Genomic DNA, 25684 nt, shown 5'->3' on the forward strand with positions numbered 1-25684 from the left:
ATCATATCAAGTGAAGTAAGCCAGACCCAAAGGAACACAGGCTCAGTGGTTTCCCTCACTTGTCATAATCAGTAGAAACCTTGGGCTCTCCTAGCAGAGATTTGCAATAGAGAAAAACCTAGACACATAAGGCCATATAGTATGATGCTAAACGAAAGGACCCCTAGAATATAGAAACAAAAGCCATATAATGAGTGATTGTTGTCCTTAAATGTACTATGTTATCTCTCATCTCTTTTGCTGTCCCTTAGTTATCTCATATTGTTACAGTATCTCACTTTGTTATCTGATATATTTGTATTTGGTTATTTGAAATTGGATAGGGAAAGGGGGAAAAAAGATGAGCAGCAGGGGTTGGGGGGAGGGAAATGGGGACCAAGACATGAGAAAGGGTATCAATGTATGTGAAGTAATGTACCTTCTCTATCAGCGAATATAATGTAACCCTTCTATTAATTACAATAAAAATATATGAAAAAAAATTTGTCAGCTATTTAAGAGGTAAAGGAATAATACCCAGAATATAGAAAAAGCTCAAAAAAGTAAGTAGCAAAATAAAATAACCGACAAAACACAGTTTGAAAAATTGGTGTGGAAAAAGAAGAATGGATATACAACCAAGCAAAGCTTTTTTACAAGTACACCATTCTGACCAGGCATACATGGCTTACAACTGTCCTACTCAGGAAGCTGAAATCTGAGGACTGCAGTTTAAAGCCAGCCCAAGGAGGAAAGCTCATGAGATGTACCTCTAATTAAAGAGCAAAAAGCCAAAAGTAGCACTGTGGAGCAAGTGGTAGTCTTGAACAATAAAAGCTCAGGGATAACACCTAGGTTCTGAGTTCAAGCCCCAGGACTGGTATTTTAAAAAAGTATACTTTTATGTCTACATGGAAATATGACATTTTTTATATGACTAATATATGCTAATTGAAAAATGAATGAAAAGCTAGTGCTGATGGTTCATAATCCTAGCTACTTGGGAGGCTGAGATCTTGGAAGAAGGGATCCTGGTCCAGTTAGGCACTTTCAGTCAATGACTGAGAGATTAAAAGAAGGACAAGGCATTTTATAAATACTGATAAATACTGAGCAATGCTTTAATTTACTGTGGCAGATACAAAAATCAAGAATTCATTAACAGATTGTATATAAAAAAGTAACTACATGAATTTTCTAGCTGTTTAAATTAACAAAATGTAACAGTAGTGGTTTTAAATTTTAAATGAGGTATTATTACACTGTAAACCAAAAATAGCATAAATAAATAAAGGTAATGTACAATTTAGTGATTTATAAATTTCAACTTAACAGATAACAATAATCCTCCAGTTATTTATGGACTGTCACTTAATATCTGGCTTGCTTGTGAACATCTTACTTAAAAGTGACATAGCTATCAATATACAAGCACTTCATTAAACATGCAGACCAGGCCAACACTATTTTCCATGAGTCATCTCTACCAAATAAAAACTTTGTTTACATTTACTTAAAACACTTAAAATCTGGTTTCTTATACATGATTCTTTTGTGCTTATTAGTTAGTAGTAACCTACATTAAACATCTTACATTCTAGTTCAAGCAGTGTTAAGAGAGAAGCAGTTTTATTTGCATATGGATTAAAAACAGAATAAAACTGAACCAAATCAATATGCATTTAACTCCCTTAGTCTTTCCAAGAATTTGGAGAAGAAATACCCTGTATACCAAGTGGAGGAGCAGAGTCACTTCCATCTCAGCGACAATAGTAACTGAAGTGAAGGCCTTTCCCTCAAAGATTGAGGAGTTGACTTCAGAACGGTAGGAAAACAAGCTGGTTAGTTCCTTCACCCTTGAAGAATTCTGCTAGCTTGGTGCAGGAAGTATAGTAGCAAGGGACTGGTCTAACTCGGAAACAATTTTGGAAGTATTATTTGCATATGAATCATATGCTGGTACTAAATGCTGGTTTCATTATTATTGCAAATACAGCTTCAGAGTTTTCTGAAGAAAAACTATTAAAGAATAAGAGAATTCAATCCAAAAATGTTTGTAACATGCTAATAAAACTGCTTCATTTGCTATAAATTAAAAAAATTACTGTGACTTAAAGGGCAGTGTTTTTTACATGCTAGTTTATGAGAAATGAGAAACAAGGGTATGTTTGAAATTACTACATTCCAAATCCAGTGAGCAACAAACATTTTAGCCAAAATGTTGAGCTTTTTGTTACACCAAGCTATATCATTTTGACACAAATGCTATTATTGTATCCACTTTTGTCAAATATTTTATCCTACTTTTCCAAAAATTAGTGCTTCAGTACAACTGGTGATCAGAATTTATATATGTCTTGTACACCTATCAAAGTATATATAAAAGCAGTTCTTTTGTGCTTGTAATTGGCTTAGTTCATCAGTGATTAATCAGATCTGATTTTTTTCTAGTATCTTGATCTTTAAGAAGAAATGATCATTATACAAATATTACAGAGTACTCAGGTAACTGGTTTGCTGCCAATGTGCATGCAGACTAACAATACTTAAAAGAATATAACCTTGAATCCAATTAGTCTGAAAATACTCTTATACAATCATCTTTTTATTGATTTGTAAAAGCTGTATACACATCTAAAACCCTGAATTTACTTTGTAAAAATAAATCTTTAGCAATAAATGTCACTATCAAAATTCCATTTTTCTTAGGCTATTGTGTAGTTATTTACATGCTTTTCAGCAACAATTGAAAAGAATCATATAGGACCCTAAACCAGTATTATCAAAAGACCCTGTAAACTTCATGTGCACTTATACTGTTGTCTACCTCTATATGAAAATATGGCTACATGCCTTATATTAAAGATAATGTAGCTACTTACTTTGCTACAGTGTGCTAGGAGCACATAATCTGCCACTGGGCTTAACTATGTCATAGATGTATTCTTCACTGCACCTTGCTTTCCCAGTGGAACACCTGTGACAAACTACTTATGGAAAACAATAAAGTGCTATAAAAAAGAACTGGACCCACACCTGCCTTTGCCATGTGGTTTTTCCTTCACACAAGAAATTTTTGTGTTTTTAGAAAATCATGCCTTCACTAAACATTTCATATTTGATTTAAAAAAGCTTCATTATTTTAAAGTTGGTGAACTTTGTGAAAGTATCTTGAGACAGAAACACAAAAAGGTTAAAGGCACAATAAGAGGGAAGTGAATGCTACATATAAAATATAATATTTCAAGTCTGCTAGGTTACTCAAGTCCAAAACCTTCTGAATTTGAAATTCCAATGATCAATTTCTGTTTCAGGTCCTTTTTGCTCTTGTAGGGTGGAAGGCAGAGTTGATTGAAGCAGGTGTGAGCCACAGGTAGCCTATGAAAGATAAGTTTAAAAGAGGTACTAAATCTTAAAAGTGTAAACAAAACGTCTTTTAAAAACACCAGATATATTCCAATCCATTTTACTATTCTAACAGATGACTCATACTCTATTAAACACATATTTGTTGAGTGCTAAGCTACGTATTAGGTGCCATCCTAGACACTAAAGTTATGCTCATCGACAAGACAATAAATAGCTCTGCTCTCAGGAAACTTTCATTCGAAAACATTTGCTTGGAGTCATATCTGAATTTCATTACTGCTTCATTTGCTAACTACCTAGGGAACTTTGAGATTCTTAACTATCTTCACATCTTACTTGTTTCATCATTATGACAGGTTGTTGTAGTAAATAATACTAACTTCCAGCCTTGACTGTGAAAAAACACTAGACGGCCATGCTTTTGAAGTTGTTGCCCTTGATGCACATGTAACTACAGACACTGTTATCTCCCTGCAGGATTTCTACACGTATTCAGACCCTTCCAGTTCTCCTTTCAGTTTTTATGAACTCCATAGAATGGAGAAGCTTTCAAAGAAGTTAATAATGAAAATAGGAGGTATACCAGGAGATTTTAAAATAGCCTGACAAGTCTAAACTGAGAAAATCCTGTGTTGAAGAGTTCACAGAATCAGCTGTTGTTTACTTAGTGCTTGGTCTATGACAAACATGGCTTTGGACAAACACTTTCACTTAAATGTCAAAGCAACTACAAAGTGGTTGGGGTTAAAATAGACATGAACTAATCAGGCATGGTGGCTCACACCTATAATCCTAGCTACTCAGGAGGCTGAGATCCCAGGATTCCTGTTCAAAGCCAGCCTGGGCACAAAAGATCTAAAGATCATGAGACTCTCGTCTCCAATTAACGCTAGAAAATTGGAAGTGGCATTGTGGCTCCAGGGGTAGGGCGGTAGCCTTAAACTGAAAGAACTCAGGGACAATGCCCATGCCCTAGGGTAGGGTGGGAGCCTTAAGCTGTAGTGCTGACAGTGCCCAGGACCAGAAGCCAAGCCCAGTGACACACACACACACACACACACACACACACACACACACAATCGGTGGACTATATAGACCAAGTGATCTGTTCAAAGTTATGCAGCTAGAAAAGCTACAGCCCTGATAGTCAATTTCAGGCCAATCTGACTTCAAAACCGGTGCTGCCTATACATAAAGATTTAACATCGTTATTTAATAAAGATCCTTTTTTTTTGGTGGGGGGGGGTGGTAGTAGGGCTTGAACTCTGAGCCTGAATGTCCCTGAGCTCTTCAGCTCAAGGCTACCGTCATACCCCTAGAGCCACAGTGCCACTTCTAGTTTTCTGGAGGTTAACTGGAGACAAGAGTCTCAGGGACTTTAGTGCTTGGACTGGCTTTGAACCACGATCTTCAGGTCTCAGCCTCCTGAGTAGCTAGGATTACAGGCAGGAGCCACAGTAGTGGGCTAACAAAAATCTTACACATTTTCAATGGGAGGCCTCATAAGAGGAATGGAAATTCTTCAGTTGGAGTGTTGTTCTTGTCTCTTGAGGTACCCTGTTAACTGGGTCAGATTACAATGTCATTATGTCTTTCATAGTAAGCTATATTTAGACTGTGTGTGGTTCCCACTGGGAATCCTATGTGTTGGTCTATAGTCATAAGTAAGCCACGTGAGCTCAATTAAATAATCATTGAAATAATAAATGATGAAGCTCACATGCAATGTCACCTTTGTATCAAAACATACTATTCAGATTATCTTTTTAAAATTGATAACAGTATTTTTTTTTGACAGAGAAAGAAAGCCTACATGATGGAAGACTGAAGGCTCTTGCCTTCCCCTTTTGCCCTAAGGGAGTTTTAAAATATGACTCCCTTTTAAGGGGAGGGATGCAGAAAGGCAAGTGGGTCTTAAATAAGGCTTTACTTGTTCCCTTGAAATGTGGACAATGTATATCTTATCTTATTGATACAGGTCAGGAAGAGATGGGTAGATCCAAGATAATTAATATAAAACATTCCAGCTGGGAGCAGTGTTTCATGCAGAGGCAGAGATGAGAGAATCATGGGTTTAAGGCAGCTGGGGCAAAAAATTCATGAGATCCCCATCTCAACCAATGAAATGCTGGGTGTGGTGGTTGTGTGCTTTTGGTCATCCTAGCTACATGGAGGTGTAAATGGGAGAGAACTGTGGTCCAGGTTGGTCTGGGGGTAAACAAGACTGTACTTCAAAATAGCCAGAGCAAAAAGAGCTACAGACATGGCTCAAGTGATAGAGTGCCTGGTAAGAAAAAGGCCCTGTAGCACTAAAATTACAAAATACCAGTTTTTTTTTTTCTGTCAGTCCTGGGGCTTGAACTCAGGGCCTGAGCATTGTCCTTGGGCTTTCACAAGGCTAGGTAGGGCTCTACCACTTGAGCCAGAGCACCACTTCTGGCTTTTTCTATGTATGTGGTACTGAGGAATCAAACCTGGGTCTTTGTGCATGCTAGGCAAGCACTCTACCACTAGGCCAAACTCTTGGACCCTCTTTTTTTTTCCCCTTCTATCAGTCCTGGGGCTTGAACTCTGGGCCTGGGCACTGTCCCTGAGCTCTTCAGCTCAAGGCTACCACCCTAACCCTGGAGCCACAGCTTCACTCCTGGTTTTCTAGTGGTTAACTGGAGCTAAGAATCTCATGGTCTTCAATGCCTGGGCTGGCTTTGAACCTCGATCCTCAGACTCAGCCTCCTGAGTAGCTAGAATTACAGGCATGAGCCACCAGCACCAGTTCCTTCCTTACTTTCTGTGCTTCACTCCCCTCCCTCCCCCAAGATGCAGAAAAGTATTAAAAAAATAAGAACGTATCACCCCCACCACCAACAACGTAAGTATCCCATATTTCCTGTTCCTGGAATTGGTTTTGATAAATAGTATATTTTTTAAATGTTTAGAAGAGCTATGCTTTTAGGTTCCTCCCTTACTGGTATCCTCCTCTGGTCTAACTATGGGTAAATGCCTAGAGTCATGAATAAATTACCATGTCCAGTTATATTTTAGATACAGCTTCTACATATGTGAGAAGACATGCACCGTTTGTCTCTTTGAGCTGTTACTTCAGTTAACATGATTTGTTCTAAGTTCATCCATTTTCCTACAAATGACATAGTCTTATGCTTTCTAATAAAGTTCCATTGTGTATATGTACCACGTTTTGGGGGCTACTTATCTACTCCAAGACATCTAGGCAGTTTCCATAATTTGGCTCTTGTGAAAAGTACAGCAATTAACATGGCTGTGCAATTGTCTTTATGATATCCTGGCTTGTAACATTCTGGGTAGCTGCCAAGAGAGGCATGGCTGGGTTACAGGGAAGTCGTATGTGGAGATTGTTTCTGTTTGTTTGTTTTTGGCCAGTCCTAGGCTAGAGTTCAGGGCCGAGCACTGTCTTCGGACTTTCTCAAGGCTAGAGCTCTACTACTTGAGCCTCAGCACCACTTCCGGCTTTTTTCTATGTATGTGGTACTGAGGAATTGAACCCCGGTATTCATGCATGCTAGGCAAGCACTCTACCCCTAGGCCAAACTCCTGGCCCCTCTAACTCCAAATTAGCAAACAACTACAGATTAAAAATAAAATTATAATCCAGAAACTCACCAGTTAGTCGAGGTCTCATTCTTTGAGATTTTGAAGTTCAAATCAGCCATTCCTCCTACAGGTACTCTATCACTTCCGGTAGTAAAATGAAGCAACTTCTTTTGAAGATCAAGAGGAAATCCAAGTACAACATCCCAAAAGTATCTACAAAAGAAAATTTACACCAAATATTCTGGCAAAAGTCTTAAAAAATTCTAACAAAAAATGCGAAAAAGGTTTCTTAATCATATGTAATATCCATGGACTGGGGTACAAGGAATATCTGCTTCCCTGAGTTCAAATCCCAGTACTGCAAAATTGTTAAGAAAAGATAGAAAAGGTAAACTTAATGTAAAATTAAAGGAAGATTTTATGAATCAGATTTTTTTTTCTAAAATAACATTCCATAAAATAACTTTCTATAACATTACTGAAGTAGTCCTAGAGTGGATAATTTAGAGCCTTTGTTCACTGATATTTATTTTATTTCCTTTTAGTATGCACATAAAAAAAGTCATTTAACCAAGCAGTTTATGAAAATAAAAGTATCTCAATCCATATCACTCCTTTCAATATTCTCTTCCCTCCTTCCCCTACTTGTCCCATCCTTTACTTTTTCTACTCTTCTTAATTTTATAGGATATGCACTGAAGTTTTTTTTTTTTTTTTTTTTTTTTTGCCAGTCCTGGGCTTGGGCTCAGGGCCTGAGTACTGTCCCTGGATTTTCTCAAGGCTAGGGCTCTACCACTTGAGCCACAGCACCACTTCTGGCCTTTTGCTATGTAGGTGGTACCGAGGCATGCTAGGCAAGCACTCTACCACTAGGCCAAACTCCTGGCCCTGCACTGAAGTTTTGATTACACTCTCCCCCTTTCTGCTCTTCATTCTTCTACCTTTCCCCTTAACCCCACTCGGTATCTTTCAAGTACCTACCTCCTGGTGTTTATTTTGTTGAGTGCTGATTTAGCCTTTTTAGGGAATAACACTTTTTTTGTGAGGGGTGCAGTCCTGGGACTTGAACTCAGGGCCTGAGCATTGTCCTTGGGATTTCTCAAGGCTAGAACTCTACTACTTGAGCACAATACCACTTTCGGCTTTTTCTATGTATGTGGTATGGGAAATAAATCCTGGGTCTTTGTGCATGCTAGGCAAGCAGTCTACCACTAGGCTAAATCCCGGCCCTGGGAATAACACTATTTGCGTTGTCCCTTAACTCCACCATATTTCAGTTAATCCATTTGTGCACATTTACATACCACCCAACATATTTACTTAGAAGTTTATAAGCTAAATCTAGCTTATAAACATGCACCCTTTATCTGCCTGGGTCTGACTTATTTCATTTAACATAATTATTTCCAGATCTTTCTATTTTTTAAAAAACTGGTACAACATCAATCTTTCTAATGGATGAATAAAATTCCATTGTGTATATATATATATATAAGTATATATGTATATACATATATAAATATGGCATCCGTGAAACTTTACAACACAAAGCTATTTTTTAAGTAAAATCCCTTTACTTCCTTTAAGTAGAAAGCTACTTATACAATTTTCCTACAGATTTATATAAATAAGTGAATTACTTTTTATTTTGTTGTATTTCCTACAGCTCCACCATCAGAAGCATAAGGAACTCACCTAATAGTTAGGTCTGTTTTTGCATAGCCATCATATTGAGTACTTCTCTGCAAAGCATGCATATCCAGTTCAGGACTTCCACAGACAAGAATTTCAACTTCTTCTGGACGAAGCAGCTGTCAACAATTATTGACCAATGTAGTAATTAAAATGTTAGTTGCTTTTTTGGAGGGGAGTTTTTTTTTCCTTTTGCTAGTCACCAATGGCTTGCGCCTAGAATCCTAGCTACTCAGGAAACTGAAATCTGAAGACTGAAGTTCAAAGCAGCCCAGGCAGAAAAGCCTATGAGACTCTTACCCCTAATTAAGATGGAAGTGGTAGAGCAAGTCTAGTGGTAAAGCACTAGACTTATCCTTGAACCAATCTTTACTTCCTGTTTTCTAGCACATAAGAGTCTCAGGTCCTTTTGTGCCCAGGCTGGCTTTGAACCTTGATCTTCAGATCTCAGCCTCCTGAGTAGCTAGGATTCAAGCATGAGTCCGAGCTCAACTTGGCTTTCATTATTTTTGTAACAGCTGGACTGTGATTCTGTTTATGCTTTTATTAATTTTGATGAAGGTACTGTGAATGCTTTGCTTCAGCTGGCCTTGAACTATATATAATGATCCCCTCAATCTTTGTCTCCAACCTAGCTCATTAGGATTATAGCAACTTCAGATCCCCTGTAGTAAGCTGGAACAATTGGTCTTTTTTAGGGGGAGGTAGGGTGATCTATCTCAGTGCTTGACTCGGGACCTTGTGTTCTTGCTTAGATTTTTCACTTATAGCTGATGCCCTGCCACTTAAGCCACACTTCCACCCCAACATTTTCCTGGTTAACTTGAGATAAGTCTTGCTAACTTTTTTTTTGGTTGGGCTCGCTTTCAAACCATGATCCTCAGATCTCAGCATCCTGAGTAGCTAGGATTACAAGTGTGAGCTACTGACATGTAGCCTCAGGGGAAAAATTTTTAATGGCCTATATTGATAGCAGAAGTGGAAAAAAATGAAGTGAATGAGCAACTTTAGAGAAGTAACAAATCAATTGGGAAAGCTGTGTTTATTTCTAGCTCTATTTCTAAGAGAAAAGATTTAAATTATAAATTCTAACTTTAAAATATTTGTCTACATTATGCCATTACAAACCTAACTGAAAGCTCAATGTAAAGTTTTAAACTCACCATTAGGGCATTTGAAGCACATACGCTATGAAATCCATAGTAGAATGCAGCAAACTGCTTATAGATAGATTTGTTGAGAAGGAAGTCAGTATAAAGCTGTACATATTCTGGAAAGCAATTGTACATCTGTTATATAGAAAGGATAAGTGGTAAATAGACACTAATTCATTTTAATTAAAAGTAGTGTCTAATTTACCTTTTCGATTTTGATTGGTAACTGGAATTTTATCACCTCCTGGCTTTAAATTATAAGACTTAATTATTCCAAATTCTTCTTGAAAAACCTGATGTGAAGTAATATAATAGCATATTAGTTATATCACTGCTATAATAACAGGCTTCAATTGAACAGGTTTCTAAAACTTAAAAAGAACAATTTTCTTCTCCCATCAAAAAGATAACTACAGGGCCGGGAGTTTGGCCTAGTGGTAGAGTGCTTGCCTAGCATGCACTAAGACCTGGGTTCGATTCCTCGGTACCACATACATAGAAAAAAGCTGGCAGTGGTGCTGAGGCTCAAGTGGTAGAGTGATAACCTTGAGAAAGTCCAAGGACAGTGCTCAGGCCCTGAGCCCAAGCCCAGGACCGGCAAAAAAAAAAAAAAAAAAAAGGGCCGGGAGTTTGGCCTAGTGGTTAAAGTGCTTGCCTAGCATGCATAAAGACCCAGGTTGGATTCCTTGGTACCACATACATAGAAAAAAGCCGGAAGTGGTGCTGAGGCTCAAGTGGTAGAGTTCTAGCCTTGAGAAAGTCCAAGGACAGTGCTCAGGCCCTGAGCTCAAGCCCAGGACTGGCAAAAAAAAAAAAAAAAAAAAAAAAGATAACTACAAAAAGGCTCAACTATTGTGACATTTTGTTGGTTTATAGTACTAGAGTTTGAATGCAGGGCTTTGGGCTTATTAGATTGCATTCTACCACTTGAGCCATTCCCTCATCCTTTTTGTATCATGGAGTTAAAAAAAAAAGGCCTTAGGGGCCAGGAGTTTGGCCTAGTGGTAGAGTGCTTGCCTAGCATACACGAAGACCAGGGTTTGATTCCCCAGTACCACATACATAGGAAAAAGGTGGAATTGGTGCTGAGGCTCAAGTGGTAGAGCTCTAGCCTTGAGAAAGTCCAAGGACAGTGCTTAGGCCCTGAGCTCAAGCCTAGCACTGGCAAAAAATAATAATAATAATAAGGCCTTAATCCTGTATGTAAAATACAATTAGATGCTTTAATTTGTGTGCCACATAGCCCCAGTACTCAGGTCTTTAGAGCTATGCAGATCACTATAACTTCTAACTATAATAAGAGTAAGAATAACAGTGTTTTACTCTGGTCCATCAGATTCAACTCTATTTCTTGTGGTGGCAGTACAGGAGAGACTTATTTTGAGAAGCTGAATCAAGGGAGTATCTCATGGATTAGCTTGAAGCAATTCTGTCAAGTTCTCATCTACTTCTATCTTCCTGGGTGTCCCTATCAATCTAACATTCTTTAACAGGTTTGTTCATCTTTTCTAATGGTGAATGTTTAGTATAAATGACATTTTTCATCTATTAGATATATGGCTGACAAACATCTATAGTAGTACCTGAAAGGTTGAATAGAAATCTTCTTCAACATTGCCTTCATATGACAAAAGTTCACTTAAGCCATGGGCCAATTCCTATAAAAAGAAATTTGTTATGTCTTTTAATATTTATTAGTAGTACTTCAAGTAAATTTACTATAGTTCATTTACATGTGAATAATGGTTAAACTCAGATTTCAAAATAAATACTTGAGAACTCAAAATGTTTGTTATCAATTTCTGTCATCTAAAAATCTTAGAGGTCATAGAAGAGGAAACTATCCATTTCAAAGCTTGTTTAACTCTAGAGTTTATTCTTAAGCAGCACACTATGCAGAACTCTAATGTGGTTTCCACCACAATTCAAAGGTATGTGCTATATTATTGTTTATAAATTTGTAATGTTTCATGAAAAAACACAAGAATGCTAGTTTAGGACTTTTAGCTTTTAAACACAAAATGGAGAGATCACACATGTTAAGTAGTTTATACTTTTGGTTACTATGTCCTCTTCTCTCAAGTACAAGATGAGAACAGAGGAAGAAATATTGTATTTTATAACAACTTACCCATGAATAAGAACTTAAAAAGACAACATAGTATTTTTAAAATTATTCAAAGTTTTCCAGGTGCCTGTGGCTCATGCCTATAATTCTAGCTATTAAGGAAGCTGAGTACTGAGGATTGTGGTTTGAAGCCAACCTGGGCAGGAAAGTCCATGATATTTTTAATCTCCAATTAACCAGCAAAAAAAAAAAAAATCAGAAGTGAAGCTATGACTCAAGTAGTAGAGCACTAGTCTTGAGCAAAATAGCTAAGATACAGCACATAGACTGAGTTAAACCTCCAGGACCAGCAAACACATAAAATTATTCAAAGTTTATAATACTTTTATTAAAAAAGATAAGAAACAGTATGGTCAGAATGCTCATATACTTCATATAATTATAATATTCGTTCCAATAAAATGAATTTTATATAATCTAGGCTGGTTATAGATTTGATATGATTGTCATTATTTGTTTTAATTATTAGTAAAGCCTAATGTTTGCATAGACAACTAGAACTCAAGAAAGGTTAAGTAACTCATCCAAGTTCACAAAGCTACTAAGTGGCAGAGTTTAGTTTCAAATTACTATCTCTCAGATTGTTCTACTAATTTTTAAAGAGTTTAGGCATGCTGCAGTGTGAGTGACTATAAGAAAGGTCTAACTTACCTTTTCTATTTTGATTGTTAATTGGAATTTTGTCACCTCCAGACTTTAAAAGTATAGAACTTAATAGGAAGCAGAAACTAAGTGAGAATGGAGTAACTTTTAAAGTAGAAGGAAACCATTTAAAAAGAACAGCATCTGAGGGGAAAGGACTACATAGATGAGACATTAAAGGACAAGTTAATAAGTTATACTTACAGGCATAATTTGACATAAGTCATCAATGGTAACACTGCAGACGCCGACTGGCGTATTTTGATCATCAGGAACGGTGGGAGGGCTCAATAATTTCTTGTAACAGCAGGGAGGGAAACGAATATCCAAGGTAATGCTGTTATAAACTGCTAGTCCCATAAGCTATGCATACTAAATGTTAAGCATTAACATAAATCCATGGCAACAAATGAGTTCTGAATTATGCATCAGTCTATTTCTTCCAGATTTAACACTGACTTTCTAATTAGCTACATTTGCTTTCCTCTATTTCATTTATTTTCTCTCTACTATATGTAATGTAATTCCTTGATTACCAGATGTCATGTAAAAAAAGTATACTTTGATAGAGTTAAATGATCACCCTAGAAAAGCTTACCTAAGATTACAGTAGTTATTTGACACTGCAAATTATTTAATATAATTTTTCTAAATCTAAACAAGCATATTGGTGGTTTTGTAAGCTGCAGCAAAAGTTTATGCAGAACTTCTTTCAGAAAACACTAATTTCAGAAGTAGCCATTTTAGCTATTTTAAAATTAAATGCAGACTGTGTTAAAAGAGCTAAAATAAATAAGCACATGTATATGCAATTATTGGTAAGTTCATAGGGCATGAAATTTTCTTCAATAGTAATATTTCAAGGCATTTGTTTGCGTTTACTCTAAATGTCAAAGCTAAAAAGTTACTGATGTTATACTTAAACACTTTGTCTAGTGTTTTATTTAGTAATTATATAGCAGAATATAATGTCAATTTGCTGGGTGGAGATTTCAGACAACATTTTATAATACTGAAATTAATTATACACATAATCATTTAAAAATAATTTATTTCATACAAAAGTAAATTTATAAGCATATAGGCTGAATATACCCCAAAACAATTAAAAATACTGGAAGAGTACCAATATTTCTTTTTTTCTTTTTTTTTGACGGTCGTGGGACTTGAACTCTGGGCCTGGACGTTGTCCCTGAGCTCTTCAGCTCAAGGCTACTGCCCTATCCCTTGAGCTACAGTGCCACTTCCAGATTTCTGATGATTAATTAGAGATGAGTCTCACAGACTAATTTTTAGTGCCCAGGCTGGCTTTGAACCACAATCCTCTGATCTCAACCTTCTGAGTAGCTAGGACTATAGGTATGAGCCAGCACACCTGGCTGAGTACCAATATTTCTAAGGCAGAATGAAGGCTGATAGTTAAGAAATAGTTATGCTGTTTTATAAGTAACTATAAAAAGACTGACCAGTGTTTAGAAGATTACTGAAAATATGTTCTGATAATAACCACAACACTGAAGTTAGTCTTTGATCCTCTACTCTGGTGATAACTTGGAACATTTTCACGAAAGACTTTTAAATATTACAATTCTGAAATCAGATTTCTTTCACAGTAAGGAAGTAGGATGACAGATTTGTAACAGGCCGCTCACATGCAGAAGCATACTGCAGTTGAAGCAGGGATGGGGATGAGGTAGCTTTTCTTCTGGATCTATTGGGCCATGTGGTGCAAACAGGAGAAAAGAAAATCCCCCACCTAAACTATGCTGTCCCTTCCTAGATCCAGTGCTCATTGTACCATAGGCAATTATACCTTCAAAACATTGTTATAGTTCTTTACAAAGCCTTTATAATATTGGACAGCTGTGTTCCTGTGAATCTTATTACAACTTTTAAACTAGGATTTCTACAGGTCTGTGGATGAGTGTTAAACATATAATAATGTAATACAATATAATATTGAATTTAATTATTTAATTTGGAATATGAAAAATGTAAATATGCTTAGAATAATCTTTTGGGTTATGACAATAAAAACTAATATCCATTGCATAAGAAAGTATTTGTCAAATTCATAATTTTATGTGCAGCACCATTTTAAAAGTATAATAGATGATATAATTTCTTACAAATGTAAGTAAATAAAAATATCACCAAACTCTAAAGAGTGATATAAAATCCTAAAGAACTTACATAAGTGATAATGCAGTGGCTAGAGCCTCCAAAGAAGGCTAAACACAAAGTAAGTAGTGTAAATGATAGAATTAAAATGGGATTCTTTGGTATTGTGGAACTTAGCACTTTAATCCTTTTAGATAGACTATATATTCAAATTTCAAAATAAGTTTACTCTTTCAACGTGTATCATTCCTTTCCTACTATTTTCCACCCATCTAGTCCCTCAATTTCTACATTCCTTAGGATTGAAAGTCTTAAATAAGATGGTTCTAAATTATTTTTTCTCGTAGTATCTTTAAAAACTGTCAATGTCGTACTGCTCTGTCATTTTTTAGACTGTTTTTCCAACTTATACTGTCCTATTATTTCCAGTCTTACCTTAATAAAATTTAAAAATTTTCTACCTTCTCTTGGAAGAATGTAATGATTCTGAGAGCAGCTAATCGTGCACTGGTGTTTATTTATTCATTTGTGTTTTTAAAGGTAGAATTTCTTCCCTTCTTTTGACATAAGCATCGCCAATGCTTGCTTATTTACTTACTCTTCCCTCCTTTCTTCCACAGACAATTTACTTCTCAGAATTAAAAAAGTTAATGTGGAGGCATCTTGTTTACTTACACAATCCAGTGCAGAAATGCCTTCTACAAAACATCTGATAGTAATCAGAGATTGGAAAAAATGGTTTATAAAATTAAAAAACACTACAAAATAATGTTATATGTTTTAAGTATTCCCATCCCACTATTTTTTCAATTTTTAAACATGTCTTCTTCATGTCTCAGGATTTAGGAATATATTAAGAGAGCTAAGTTTAGTTCTTTGAAGCACAGTTTATTAAATGGAAATAAACACAAAATTAAGTAAACAGAAAAAGTTAATAATGAATAGGAAACATTCTGATTTTTTAAAATGTACAAAAAATTTGATAACTTAGGTTACATGTAAAAAATAAATTAATATTTTGAGAGATTTTTAGAAAAAATAACAATCCAGATTTTTAATTAAACCACTAGTGCTATACAGTGGTGATAATACATATAGTTGAGACTATAGAAAACTTATTTGACAAGTTTTCTAAAATATTATTTTTCTAAAACACAGCTACCACTTAAAAAATCTGTAGTCTAGTTCAGTAGCACCTCCTAGTGGAAAGTTTAAAGGATACAATCCCAACCAATCGGAATTCAGAATAATTATCACATTTAAAGCTGCTAAACCAATGGCAGTGTGAATCCTTGTGATACGTAAACATGCCTGAAAACAAGAAAACATAATTTTGTTCACATGATTGGTTAAAAAATGAAAATTATAAAAATATACATGACATCAAACTATCTTCCACGTTAAAAACTAGAGGATTCTTTAATAGACCAGTATTTGCAAATCTCCATGTATATAAATAATGCATGCTAAATAAACAGAAAGAACATTTTATTTTTTAAGCTGAGGACAGGGAAAGGGCAAAGACCACTTTTATAAAAGCTATAATTTTACATAATTTATAAGTTAATACTCATAATGAATTTTGCATGCTATCTGGAGATTTCATTTTATCCATAGAATCCCTATTTTTTTCATATATTTTTTATTGTAATTAATAGAAGGGTTATATTATATTCACCAGAGAGAAGGTACATTACTTCACAAATATTGATACCCTTTCTCATGTCATGGTCTCCATTTCCCTTCTCCCCTCCCCCCACTCATCTTGATTTCCCCTTTCCCTATCCTATTTCAAATAACCAATTAAGCATTATAAAATATATCAGATAACAAGGTGAAATATTGTAACAATATGAGATAACCAAGGGACAGCAAAAGAGATCAGAGATAACATAGTACATTAAGGACAACAATCACTCATTATATGGCTTTTGTTTCTATATCCTGAGGTCTTTACATTTAGCGACATACTATATGGCCTTATATATCCAGAGTTTGTTCTATTGTGAATCTCTGCTAGGAGGGCCCAAGGTTTCTACTGATTATGACAAATGAGGGAAACCACTGAGCCTATGTTCCTTTGAGTCTGGCTTACTTCACTTAATATGATTTTTTTCGAAGTCTTTCCATTTCCTTACAAATGGTGCGATGTCATTCTTTCTGACAGCAGCATAGAATTCCATTGTGTACAAATACCACATCTTGTTGATCCACTCATCAACTGAGGGACATCTGGGTTGGTTACATATCTTTAGCATCCCTATTTCTGTTTCCCATTACCAGTCTTTATATATTTATTTCTATATTGTAATGTGTAATATAAAAAGATATAGAAAAAATAAGAAAACTACTAAAAACTTCTAAATAAAATTTAAATTTCAAAACCTTATTTAAAAAATTCATTCCTTACAATGACTCCCTAATGATAGAGGATTCAAATACTAGTATAGCACAAACTAGTTTTGGTGATTGATTGTAGATATTGTTTATTTCAGTGACATTAAAATTTTAAGCATTTGGCCTATTCAGGAAAGCTATTGGTTTCTTCACAAATACATACTTTCAAACTTAATATATCTTGTGTAGCACTCTCAATCAGGTAATTAACACTTTAATCATCAATTTGGTCAAAGAGCTTTTGAATGTTAAAAAATAGTCATTTAAGAATTAACATTTATGGGGGCCGGGAGTTTGGCCTAGTGGTAGAGTGCTTGCCTAGCATGCACGAAGACCTGGGTTCAATTCCTCGGTACCCCACATACATAGCAAAAAAGCCGGAAGTGGTGCTGAGGCTCAAGTGGTAGAGTGCTAGCCTTGAGAAAGTCCAACGACAGTGCTCAAGCCCTGAGTTCAAGCCCAGGACTGGCAAAAAAAAAAAAAAAAAGAATTAACATTTATGGTCCATAAGAAGTATGTAAAATCATAGTCATTTAAAAATAAGTTATACTTTACTCCAACACTTATGAAAAAATACTATTCATAAAAACTAAACACTTACCATAATCAGGATGAAAAATTTGGCGAATTAGAAGAAGGAACCATTCTTTAGTCAAGCCACCCATATCCAAACCAGCTTCTCCTACAAATGTAACTTTCAACTTCTTTTTCAGGTCTGCTCTTTTCCGGGTTAACTATTTGAAGAAATTATATAGTAGTAAAGAACAAAAGGCAGTGAAAAGAAAATCAACTGTTTTTGATTCGAGAAACTGTTAGACAGTCTTTACCTAATTTAGAAAATCCCATCAATCCATCCACCTATGTCAAATTTGCCAGTGAGCTAGGTGTTTGTTTTACAGATAGGCAAGTGTCCTGTCCATGGTTATTGCCTCCAATGTCCTATTGTCCACAATAATTTAATTTAGTAGACTTAATTTTCTTTTAACACTTCTCAAGGTTGAGAGTTTGGCCTAGTGGTAGAGTGCTTGCCTAGAATGCACGAAGACCCAAGTTCAATTCCTCAGGATCATATATATAGAAAAGCTAGAAGTGGGGCTGTGGCTCAAGTGGTAGAGTGCTAGCCTTGAGGAAAGCCCAAGGACAGTACCCAGCCCCTGAGTTCAAGCCCTAGGACTGGCAAACCAAACCAAATCAAAACATTTCTCAAATATTAGCTTTTTAAATAGTCAGATAAATAGACCAGTCATTATGTTCAGGGAACTTCATGTGTATATACCATCAGTGTTTATATGGACTTGAGAAAGCTCAATAGAATCTGTACGTCAGACTTGTAATTTTACAGATAATCTAGGACATGCATAAATTACATAGCACATCTATCAACTCAGAGATGGGTGAGTCTAAAATGGGTAACATACTAAGAAACATGAGTTACTCATTTAAGTGTTCTTAGCCCTTTTCGAATGCACTAACAGCAAACCATTAATAATCATAAAAATGAACATAAAGCTTAGTTATATAAAACTGACTGTATGGCTTCAAAATTTAAGGAAATATACTTAAGAGGCATATAGAAATAAAAACATAGCTTACTAAGACTTAAGTAATGATTCATACTTGAGAATTTAAAGAAATTAACATTTTGGAATAAATTATACCTCATCAAGTGAATCGCTAACCAGATGTGTCCGCCTTACTTTCATATTTAGAAATAACATGTTCATATCAGGTCTCTGTCTTCGAGATACTTTATCCACCAGACTTTGCTAAATAAAAGCAAACATTTTCAGTTTTAATTATACGATGCTTTCATTTAAAACATATAAATACTCTTCAGCTCAATGCTACTGCCCTACCTCTGGGACTGGGCTTTGTCCCTGAGCTCTTCATCTCAAGGCTACCACCCTACCCCTGGAGCCACAGCACCACTTCTGGTTTTGTAATGGTTAATTGGAAATAAGAGTCTCACCCACTTCAGTGCTGGGGTTGGCTTTGAGCCATGATCCTTAATTATTGCCTATGCCACTGCTCATATAAACAATCACATAAAATTAATTATATACATCTTGATTTGTAAAAATGCCTTTTTGCATTATTCTGAGATAATGATAATCAAAGGGAATCCATAGGGAGGATCAAAGATGACTTGACCTGGCTGGGAGTTTGGCCTAGTGGTAAAGTGCTTGCCTAGCATGCATGAAGACCAGGGTTTGATTCCTTGGTACCACATACAGAGAAAAAAGCCAGAAGTGGTGCTGTGGCTCAAGTGGTAGAGCTCTAGCTTTGAGAAAACCCAAGGACAATGCTCAGGCCCTGAGCTCAAGCCCAGGACTGGCAAAAAAAAAATGACTTGACCTCTATATAAAGAACATTGCATTACAGTTCCTATTTGCCTCATCTCTTAAATAATCAACTTTTCTGCCTCATAAATACAAATATAAAATGGGAATATTTAAGGCATGGTAAGTACTTCTGATAATAAACCCAGACCTAAGCTATTTTAGTACAGTGAATATACTTTTAGAAAGTAACTGTTCAACATTATTAAAAAAATTTAACATTCAGACCTCTTGTCACATACTGCTAGTTATTTATCACAGATGTAGCCATAGAAGCAAGCTTGTGAAATATCTCAAGACATATCTAGCTAATGAAATCTAATGAAGCTACAGCTACTAAAAATGATGGCTATGAAACCATGCAAATACCACAAGAAAGATACACCTGAGAAGAGGCGTGAACAAATTGTATATAATATTAACTCTGTTAAGTTTTCCCATATAGAGAAAATATTAAAGAAAATGTACTCAACTATAACTAACAGCTGTAGCTTGTGTAGCTTTTTTTTTTTTTTGGTGGATCACGGGGCATGAATTCTGGGCCTGGGTGCTGTCCCTGAGCTCTTCAGCTCAATACTACCGCCCTGCCCCTGGAGCCACAGTGACACTTCCCGTTTTCTAGTGGTTAACTGGAGATATGAGTCTCACGTTCTTTAGTGCCTGGTCTGACTTTGAAACATGATCTTCAGATCTCAACTTCCTGACTAGCTAGGATTACAGGTGTGAGCCACTGCGCCTGGGTTTATTGTGTAGCTAATTTAAAGTATGTTTCTCATTGCTCTTAAAAAATTTGATCATCAAGCATATAAAAACCAACGTACTAAAAGGAACGTACCTAAGGAATGTAGGTCATTTATTGTATAAAATTTACATGTTTCTATATTCATTTATCTAAGTAATCTCTATCAGACTACCCCATATCCTTTAATAATAATGAAACAAGTTGTGCAGACTAAAGATAAACATTTCAGGCATTTAAAGTACACATAGTAATTTACTATGAGGAAATAAAAAACATTTTTATCTATTAAAACTATATAACTTAAGGGTATTTGGGAATTCCAATTTTATTCTATATTATACTGTTTACTATAACCAAATACTTTAATTAAGAGCCTTCTTCATGACTCCAATATCCAACGCCAAGGACTGCTTCACTGAGTTCTCTCTTACTGAAGAGAAATGCATATGGGAGAGCATCTTATCTGTATAGTATAACTCCTAGGCAGCCATCATGATGTGGATGAAGAAAAAAATTTATACCAGTACGATAAGGGCAGACAAGCTTAGCCATTTTTCTTCTTATCAGGAATTCAAATTTAGTTTAAAAAGTGCTCAAAATGAAGAGAAGGAACCTAACAATGGTAAGAATTCTGGTCATTTTAGTGGAGCTTCTTTGGCAGCTTTAGACTGCAGCATGAAAGGTCTTGCTTATATTAACTACCAATATAGTTTTCCTTGTGTCAAAATAACGACCAGTCATTAATTCAAAGTAAAATGGCAGTTTACAAGGTAAAATGTTGAGTAACACTTCTAGGAAATAAAAATGCTACTTGGCTCTTCAATCTCTACTCATTTCCTTCCATGCTTTGTGACTCAGCTGGTAAGAGAGGCTATACCTGCCATTTTTCTTTAAGTAGAAGAAAAATTCCAGAAAAACAACATACTTAATATTTTAAGGGTGAGTGACAAGTACTTAATATTTTAAGAAAGATTTGGATAAACTTTTACCTCTTTAGATTTTCCTTAAAGCATAACAAATACATAGAAAAAGTACTTGGAAAGTGACATTACACAATATCAAAATAACAAAATTCATCTTTGAGACTATATCTGTTCAAGATCAAGTAACAATGCTGACATATATCAGCATTGGGCACTGGTGGCTCACATATAAAATCTGAGCTACACAGGAGGCTGAGATCTGAGGATTGTTGTTCAAAGCCAGACCGGGCAGGAAATGCTATATTAGTTACTCATAAAAAAAACAAAAAACAAAAAAACTATCTGCCTATGCCCATCTAATCTTTGATAAGGGAGCCAAAAAAATAGAATGGAAGAAAGACAGCCTTTTCAACAAGCAATGCTGGAAGAACTGATTAAGCACCTGCAGACAACTAAAGTTGGATCCTTCTATGTCACCCTGCACCTGGATTAATTCCAAATGGATCAAAGACCTTATGGTAAAAGCAGATACCCTCAAAATTTTACAAGAAGGGAGATATACTACGTCTCCTTGTCATAGGTCAAAATTTTCTTAATAAAGACCCAGAGACACAACAAATTAAAGAAAGTCTGGACAAATGGGACTATATTAAACTGCAGAGCTTCTGTATCGCAAAGGACACAACTAGCAAGTTAAATAGAAAGCCTACAAAGTGGGAGAAGATCTTCACTAGCCAACAATAGACAAAGGCCTCATATCTAAAATATACCTATAGTTTAAAAAATCGAATCTCTCCAAAACAAATCTTCAAAGAAACAACCATCCCATTAAAAGATGGGCTAAAGACTTAAAAAGAGGCTTCTTTGAAGAGTGATTAAGAATGGCCTATAGAAACATTAAGAAGAAATGCTCCCCATCTCTGGCCATAAAAGAAATGCAGATCAAAACAACCTACAGATTCCACCTCGCTCCAGTTAGAATGGCCATGACCAAGAAATCTAACAACAGATGCTGGCGGGAATGTGGCCAGGAGGGATCGCTACTATACTTTTGGTGGAAGTGTAAACTCATTCAACCACTATGGAAAGCAGTATGGCAATTCCTCAAAAGACTAAACATAGAGCTCCCCTATGACCCAGCAATTCCACTCCTTGGCATTTACCCAAAGTCCAGAAACAAGGACATACTAAAGCTACTAGCATAAAGATGTTCATTGCAGCACTATTTACCATAGCGAAGATATGGAACCAACCAGATGCCCCTCAGCAGATAGATGATTGTATCAACAAGATGTGGTATTTATACACAATGGAATTCTATGCTGCTGTCAGAAAGAACGACAACACCCCATTTGTAAGGAAATGGAATGACCTTGAAAAAATCATATTAAGTAAGCCAGACTCAAAGGAACATAGGCTCAATGGTTACCCACATTTGTAATAATTAGTACACATCTAGGACTCTCTTAGCAGAGGATTACAATAACTCAAAACCTAGGTACCTAAGGTCACATAAGATGAGACTAAATGAAAGGATCTTGAGGATATAGAAACAAGAGCTTTATCTTATGTGATTATTGTTCTTCATGTACTATGTTATTTCTCTTCCCTTTTGTTGCCCTTTGGTTATCTCACATTGTTACTGTATCTGACTTTGTTACCTGGTATATTGTATATTTATTTGGTTATTTGAAATAGGAATGGGAAGGGGGAAACAAGGTGATTGGGAGGGAGTGGGAGGAAATGGGGACAATAACGTGAGAAGGGGTTATCACTGTGTGAGAAGTAATGCACCTACTATCTGGCTAATGTTAACTGTAACCCCTCTATATATTACCCTGACAATTAAAAAACAACAACAAACAAACAAAACTATCTGAGTCATTGGGTGCAGTGGATCATATCTGTAATCCTAGCTACTCAGGAAGCTGAGATTTGAGGATCATAGCTCAAAGCCAACCCCAGCACTAAAGTCGGTGAGACTCTTATTTCCAATTAACCACTACAAAACCAGAAGTGGTGCTGTGGCTCCAGGGGTAGGGTGGTAGCCTTGAGATGAAGAGCTCAGGGACAAAGCCCAGACCCAGAATTCAAGGCCTAGGACTAAGAAAATAAAACTATCTGACTCACATTTTCTCACTGACAATGTAGGGGAAAAAAATGGGCCAGCCTACCAAACAGAAAGTTCTGAGTCCAAACCCCAGTACGTTTAAAATAAAGACAAAGTTTTGGGCTAGGTTTTCAACTCAACTGGTAGAATACATACAAGTGTGAAGTTCTGAGTTCAAAAGTGAGAATCAGAAAAGGGCTATATAACAATATTAGGAATATGACACTTATCTTACACCCTACCTATTATGTATTTGGTTCATTTTCCTCTTTGTTCCTTCATTTGTACAGGAACTGTATGTGGATAAGCTGCTCTCATATAACAAAGATGAATAAAATATCCTCTTGAAAGAAGAAGGAAGTGACTAGAATTCCCCTGAGGTCTTGTGAAAGAGTGATAATGAACCCAGTTTGCAGGGCCAGGATGAAGCTCAGGATATGCTTAGCATTCATAGGCCCCAGATTCTATCCCAGTACCCATTCTGGAAATAAGAAGGAAGGAAAAGAACTGTCCAGATTGTTCTTTTCAGTAAGATTTGGGGTGTGGCTCTGGGAGATTACTGAGAAACGACCTGAGTCTTAATTATTTGATTTAAGTTACCTCTGCCAAAAGACATCAAATAACTAAAGAAAATGGACTTAACTCTGAAAAAAAAAAGCCAGAAGTGAAGCTGTAGTTCAAGTGGTAGAACACTAACTAGCCTTTAGCATAAACACTTAGGGGCAGTGCCCAGGTCCTGAGTTCAAGCCCAGGACTGGTACACACAAAGGAAGCTCATCCAGCTAGAGGTGTGGGTTAAGAGGTAAAGTGCCTATTGGTAGGAGCAAGGCCCTAAGTTTAAATCCAAGTAATAAAAAACAAAACAAAACAACTAAACTAATTTTAGCCAGGTTCTGGTGACTCATAACTATAATCCTAGCTACTCAGGAAGCCAAGAGTGGAAGGATCTTAGGTTGAGGTTGGCCAGGACAGAAATATTCACAGGACCCAATCTCCAAAATAACCAGCAAAAAAAAATAGGGCTGGAAGTCTGGCTCAAGTATTAGAGTAACAGTCTAGCAAAGGCAAGGCCTTAACTTCAAACCAGCCATCCCCCAAACAACAACCACCACCACCACTCACACCTCACTGAATCTATTTAGACAAACTATGTAACTTTTCTGTTTGGTAAATGGTAGCCTGTTCAAGGACAGGCCTAAATATAAGCTTCAATGTGTTGTATTATCTGCCTAATGGCAGCCTGACTTCCATCCTAGCTTTTATGTGTCTCCTTGCATCTAGATTTCCTAGGAACCAAGTAAAACAAAACCAAAAATATCATTCACAATTTTGTGGATACATTTCTCAGTTCTCCAAGATACATACTTTTTTCAAATTTATTGGTTGATATAATACAGTGGTTTTACTCAATTATCTTTTAACAGTCCTTGTTTATTTCACCTTAGGTTTCATCAGTGGCCCACTTGTTACCTGGACTAGGAGAAGCATTATACAAAATGAGATCCAATAAGCTCCTAGAAATATGAGTCTGGGACAAACACTGGCTCTTCTGCTATATTGTAATATAATAAGTTGATTGATGAGGTGTGTTTTCCATATTGTGTATAGGCTTAAATGCTTTGTAGGGAAAGTACAATATTAATTTTACTTTTAACATGTTCACATTATGCTAGAAACTATCTAACAGACATTATTTATTAAATTATTACTGTATTGATTATAGGTAGCATAAGTAGTTTTATAGCTGGCTTACCCTTGCAATGCTTATCATCTGCTGCTCTGAGTCTCTCTGAATAATGATTTTTTTGGCAGCTATAGAAATAACAAACGGATACTGACAGAAGGAAAACCTGTTCAACAAGTGAAAACAGAAAGTGTAAAATGGTATATTTTTTTTTTTTAGTAAAATTACACTAAGGGAATTTAAGGTACCCCTGGAAGTAATAAAACATTACCTTTGTATTGTGCTTTACCATTTGAGAAATAATTTTATAACTTAATTCCCATAGCCCTGCGAAGAATGTTGTCATTATAGATATGCAATGCCTTTATTTTCAAAGGAAGCTATATATAACCTTCTGAAATGTGTGTTAATCATGTTCATTGCATATATAAAGAATTACAGCTTATTCAGTCATCTACTATCAACCAGAAAAAAACATGACAAACACCAGAACTGGGAGGTAGTAGAATCATGAAGAACTAATCACCAAAAAAGCCAGAAGTGAAGATGTAGTTCAAGTGGTACGACACTAACTAGCCTTGAGTACAAAAGCTCAGGGCAGTGCCCAGGTCCTGAGTTCAAGTCCAGGACTGATACACACACAAAGAAAACTCATCCAACTAGAGGTGTAGGTCAAGAGGTAACGTGCCTATCGGCAGGAGCAAGGCCCTGAGTTCAAATCAAGTAATAAAAACAAAGCAAACAATTTTAGGACAGAAAATTCATATGCTCAAATTACTTAAGTACTCATTATTAAAGGGTTATTTCTGGTGTGTAACTGTAGTATACAAAAAA

General features: G+C 36.0%; 1 protein-coding gene across 1 annotated transcript in view; it reads right to left on the reverse strand.

Annotated features, from left to right (window-relative positions):
• Positions 1-1115: 1115 nt before the first annotated feature.
• The window catches only part of Hectd2 (HECT domain E3 ubiquitin protein ligase 2), a 65518-nt gene continuing 40949 nt past the window's right edge, over positions 1116-25684 (reverse strand). Inside the window, exons 11-21 of the mRNA XM_090346276.1 lie at positions 24920-25016; positions 18711-18818; positions 17654-17786; positions 15878-15966; positions 12739-12897; positions 11348-11422; positions 9970-10057; positions 9774-9880; positions 8614-8729; positions 6988-7131; positions 1116-3357 (exon numbers count right to left, since the gene is read on the reverse strand). Coding sequence (XP_090202402.1) covers positions 3237-3357; positions 6988-7131; positions 8614-8729; positions 9774-9880; positions 9970-10057; positions 11348-11422; positions 12739-12897; positions 15878-15966; positions 17654-17786; positions 18711-18818; positions 24920-25016 — 1237 coding nt within the window. The 3' untranslated portion in view covers positions 1116-3236. The remainder of the gene's footprint in view (positions 3358-6987; positions 7132-8613; positions 8730-9773; positions 9881-9969; positions 10058-11347; positions 11423-12738; positions 12898-15877; positions 15967-17653; positions 17787-18710; positions 18819-24919; positions 25017-25684) is intronic.

Source organism: Megascapheus bottae, chromosome 15 (genome assembly GCF_031878675.1).
Source record: "Megascapheus bottae isolate mThoBot1 chromosome 15, mThoBot2.hap1, whole genome shotgun sequence".
Classification (NCBI taxonomy): domain Eukaryota; kingdom Metazoa; phylum Chordata; class Mammalia; order Rodentia; family Geomyidae; genus Megascapheus; species Megascapheus bottae.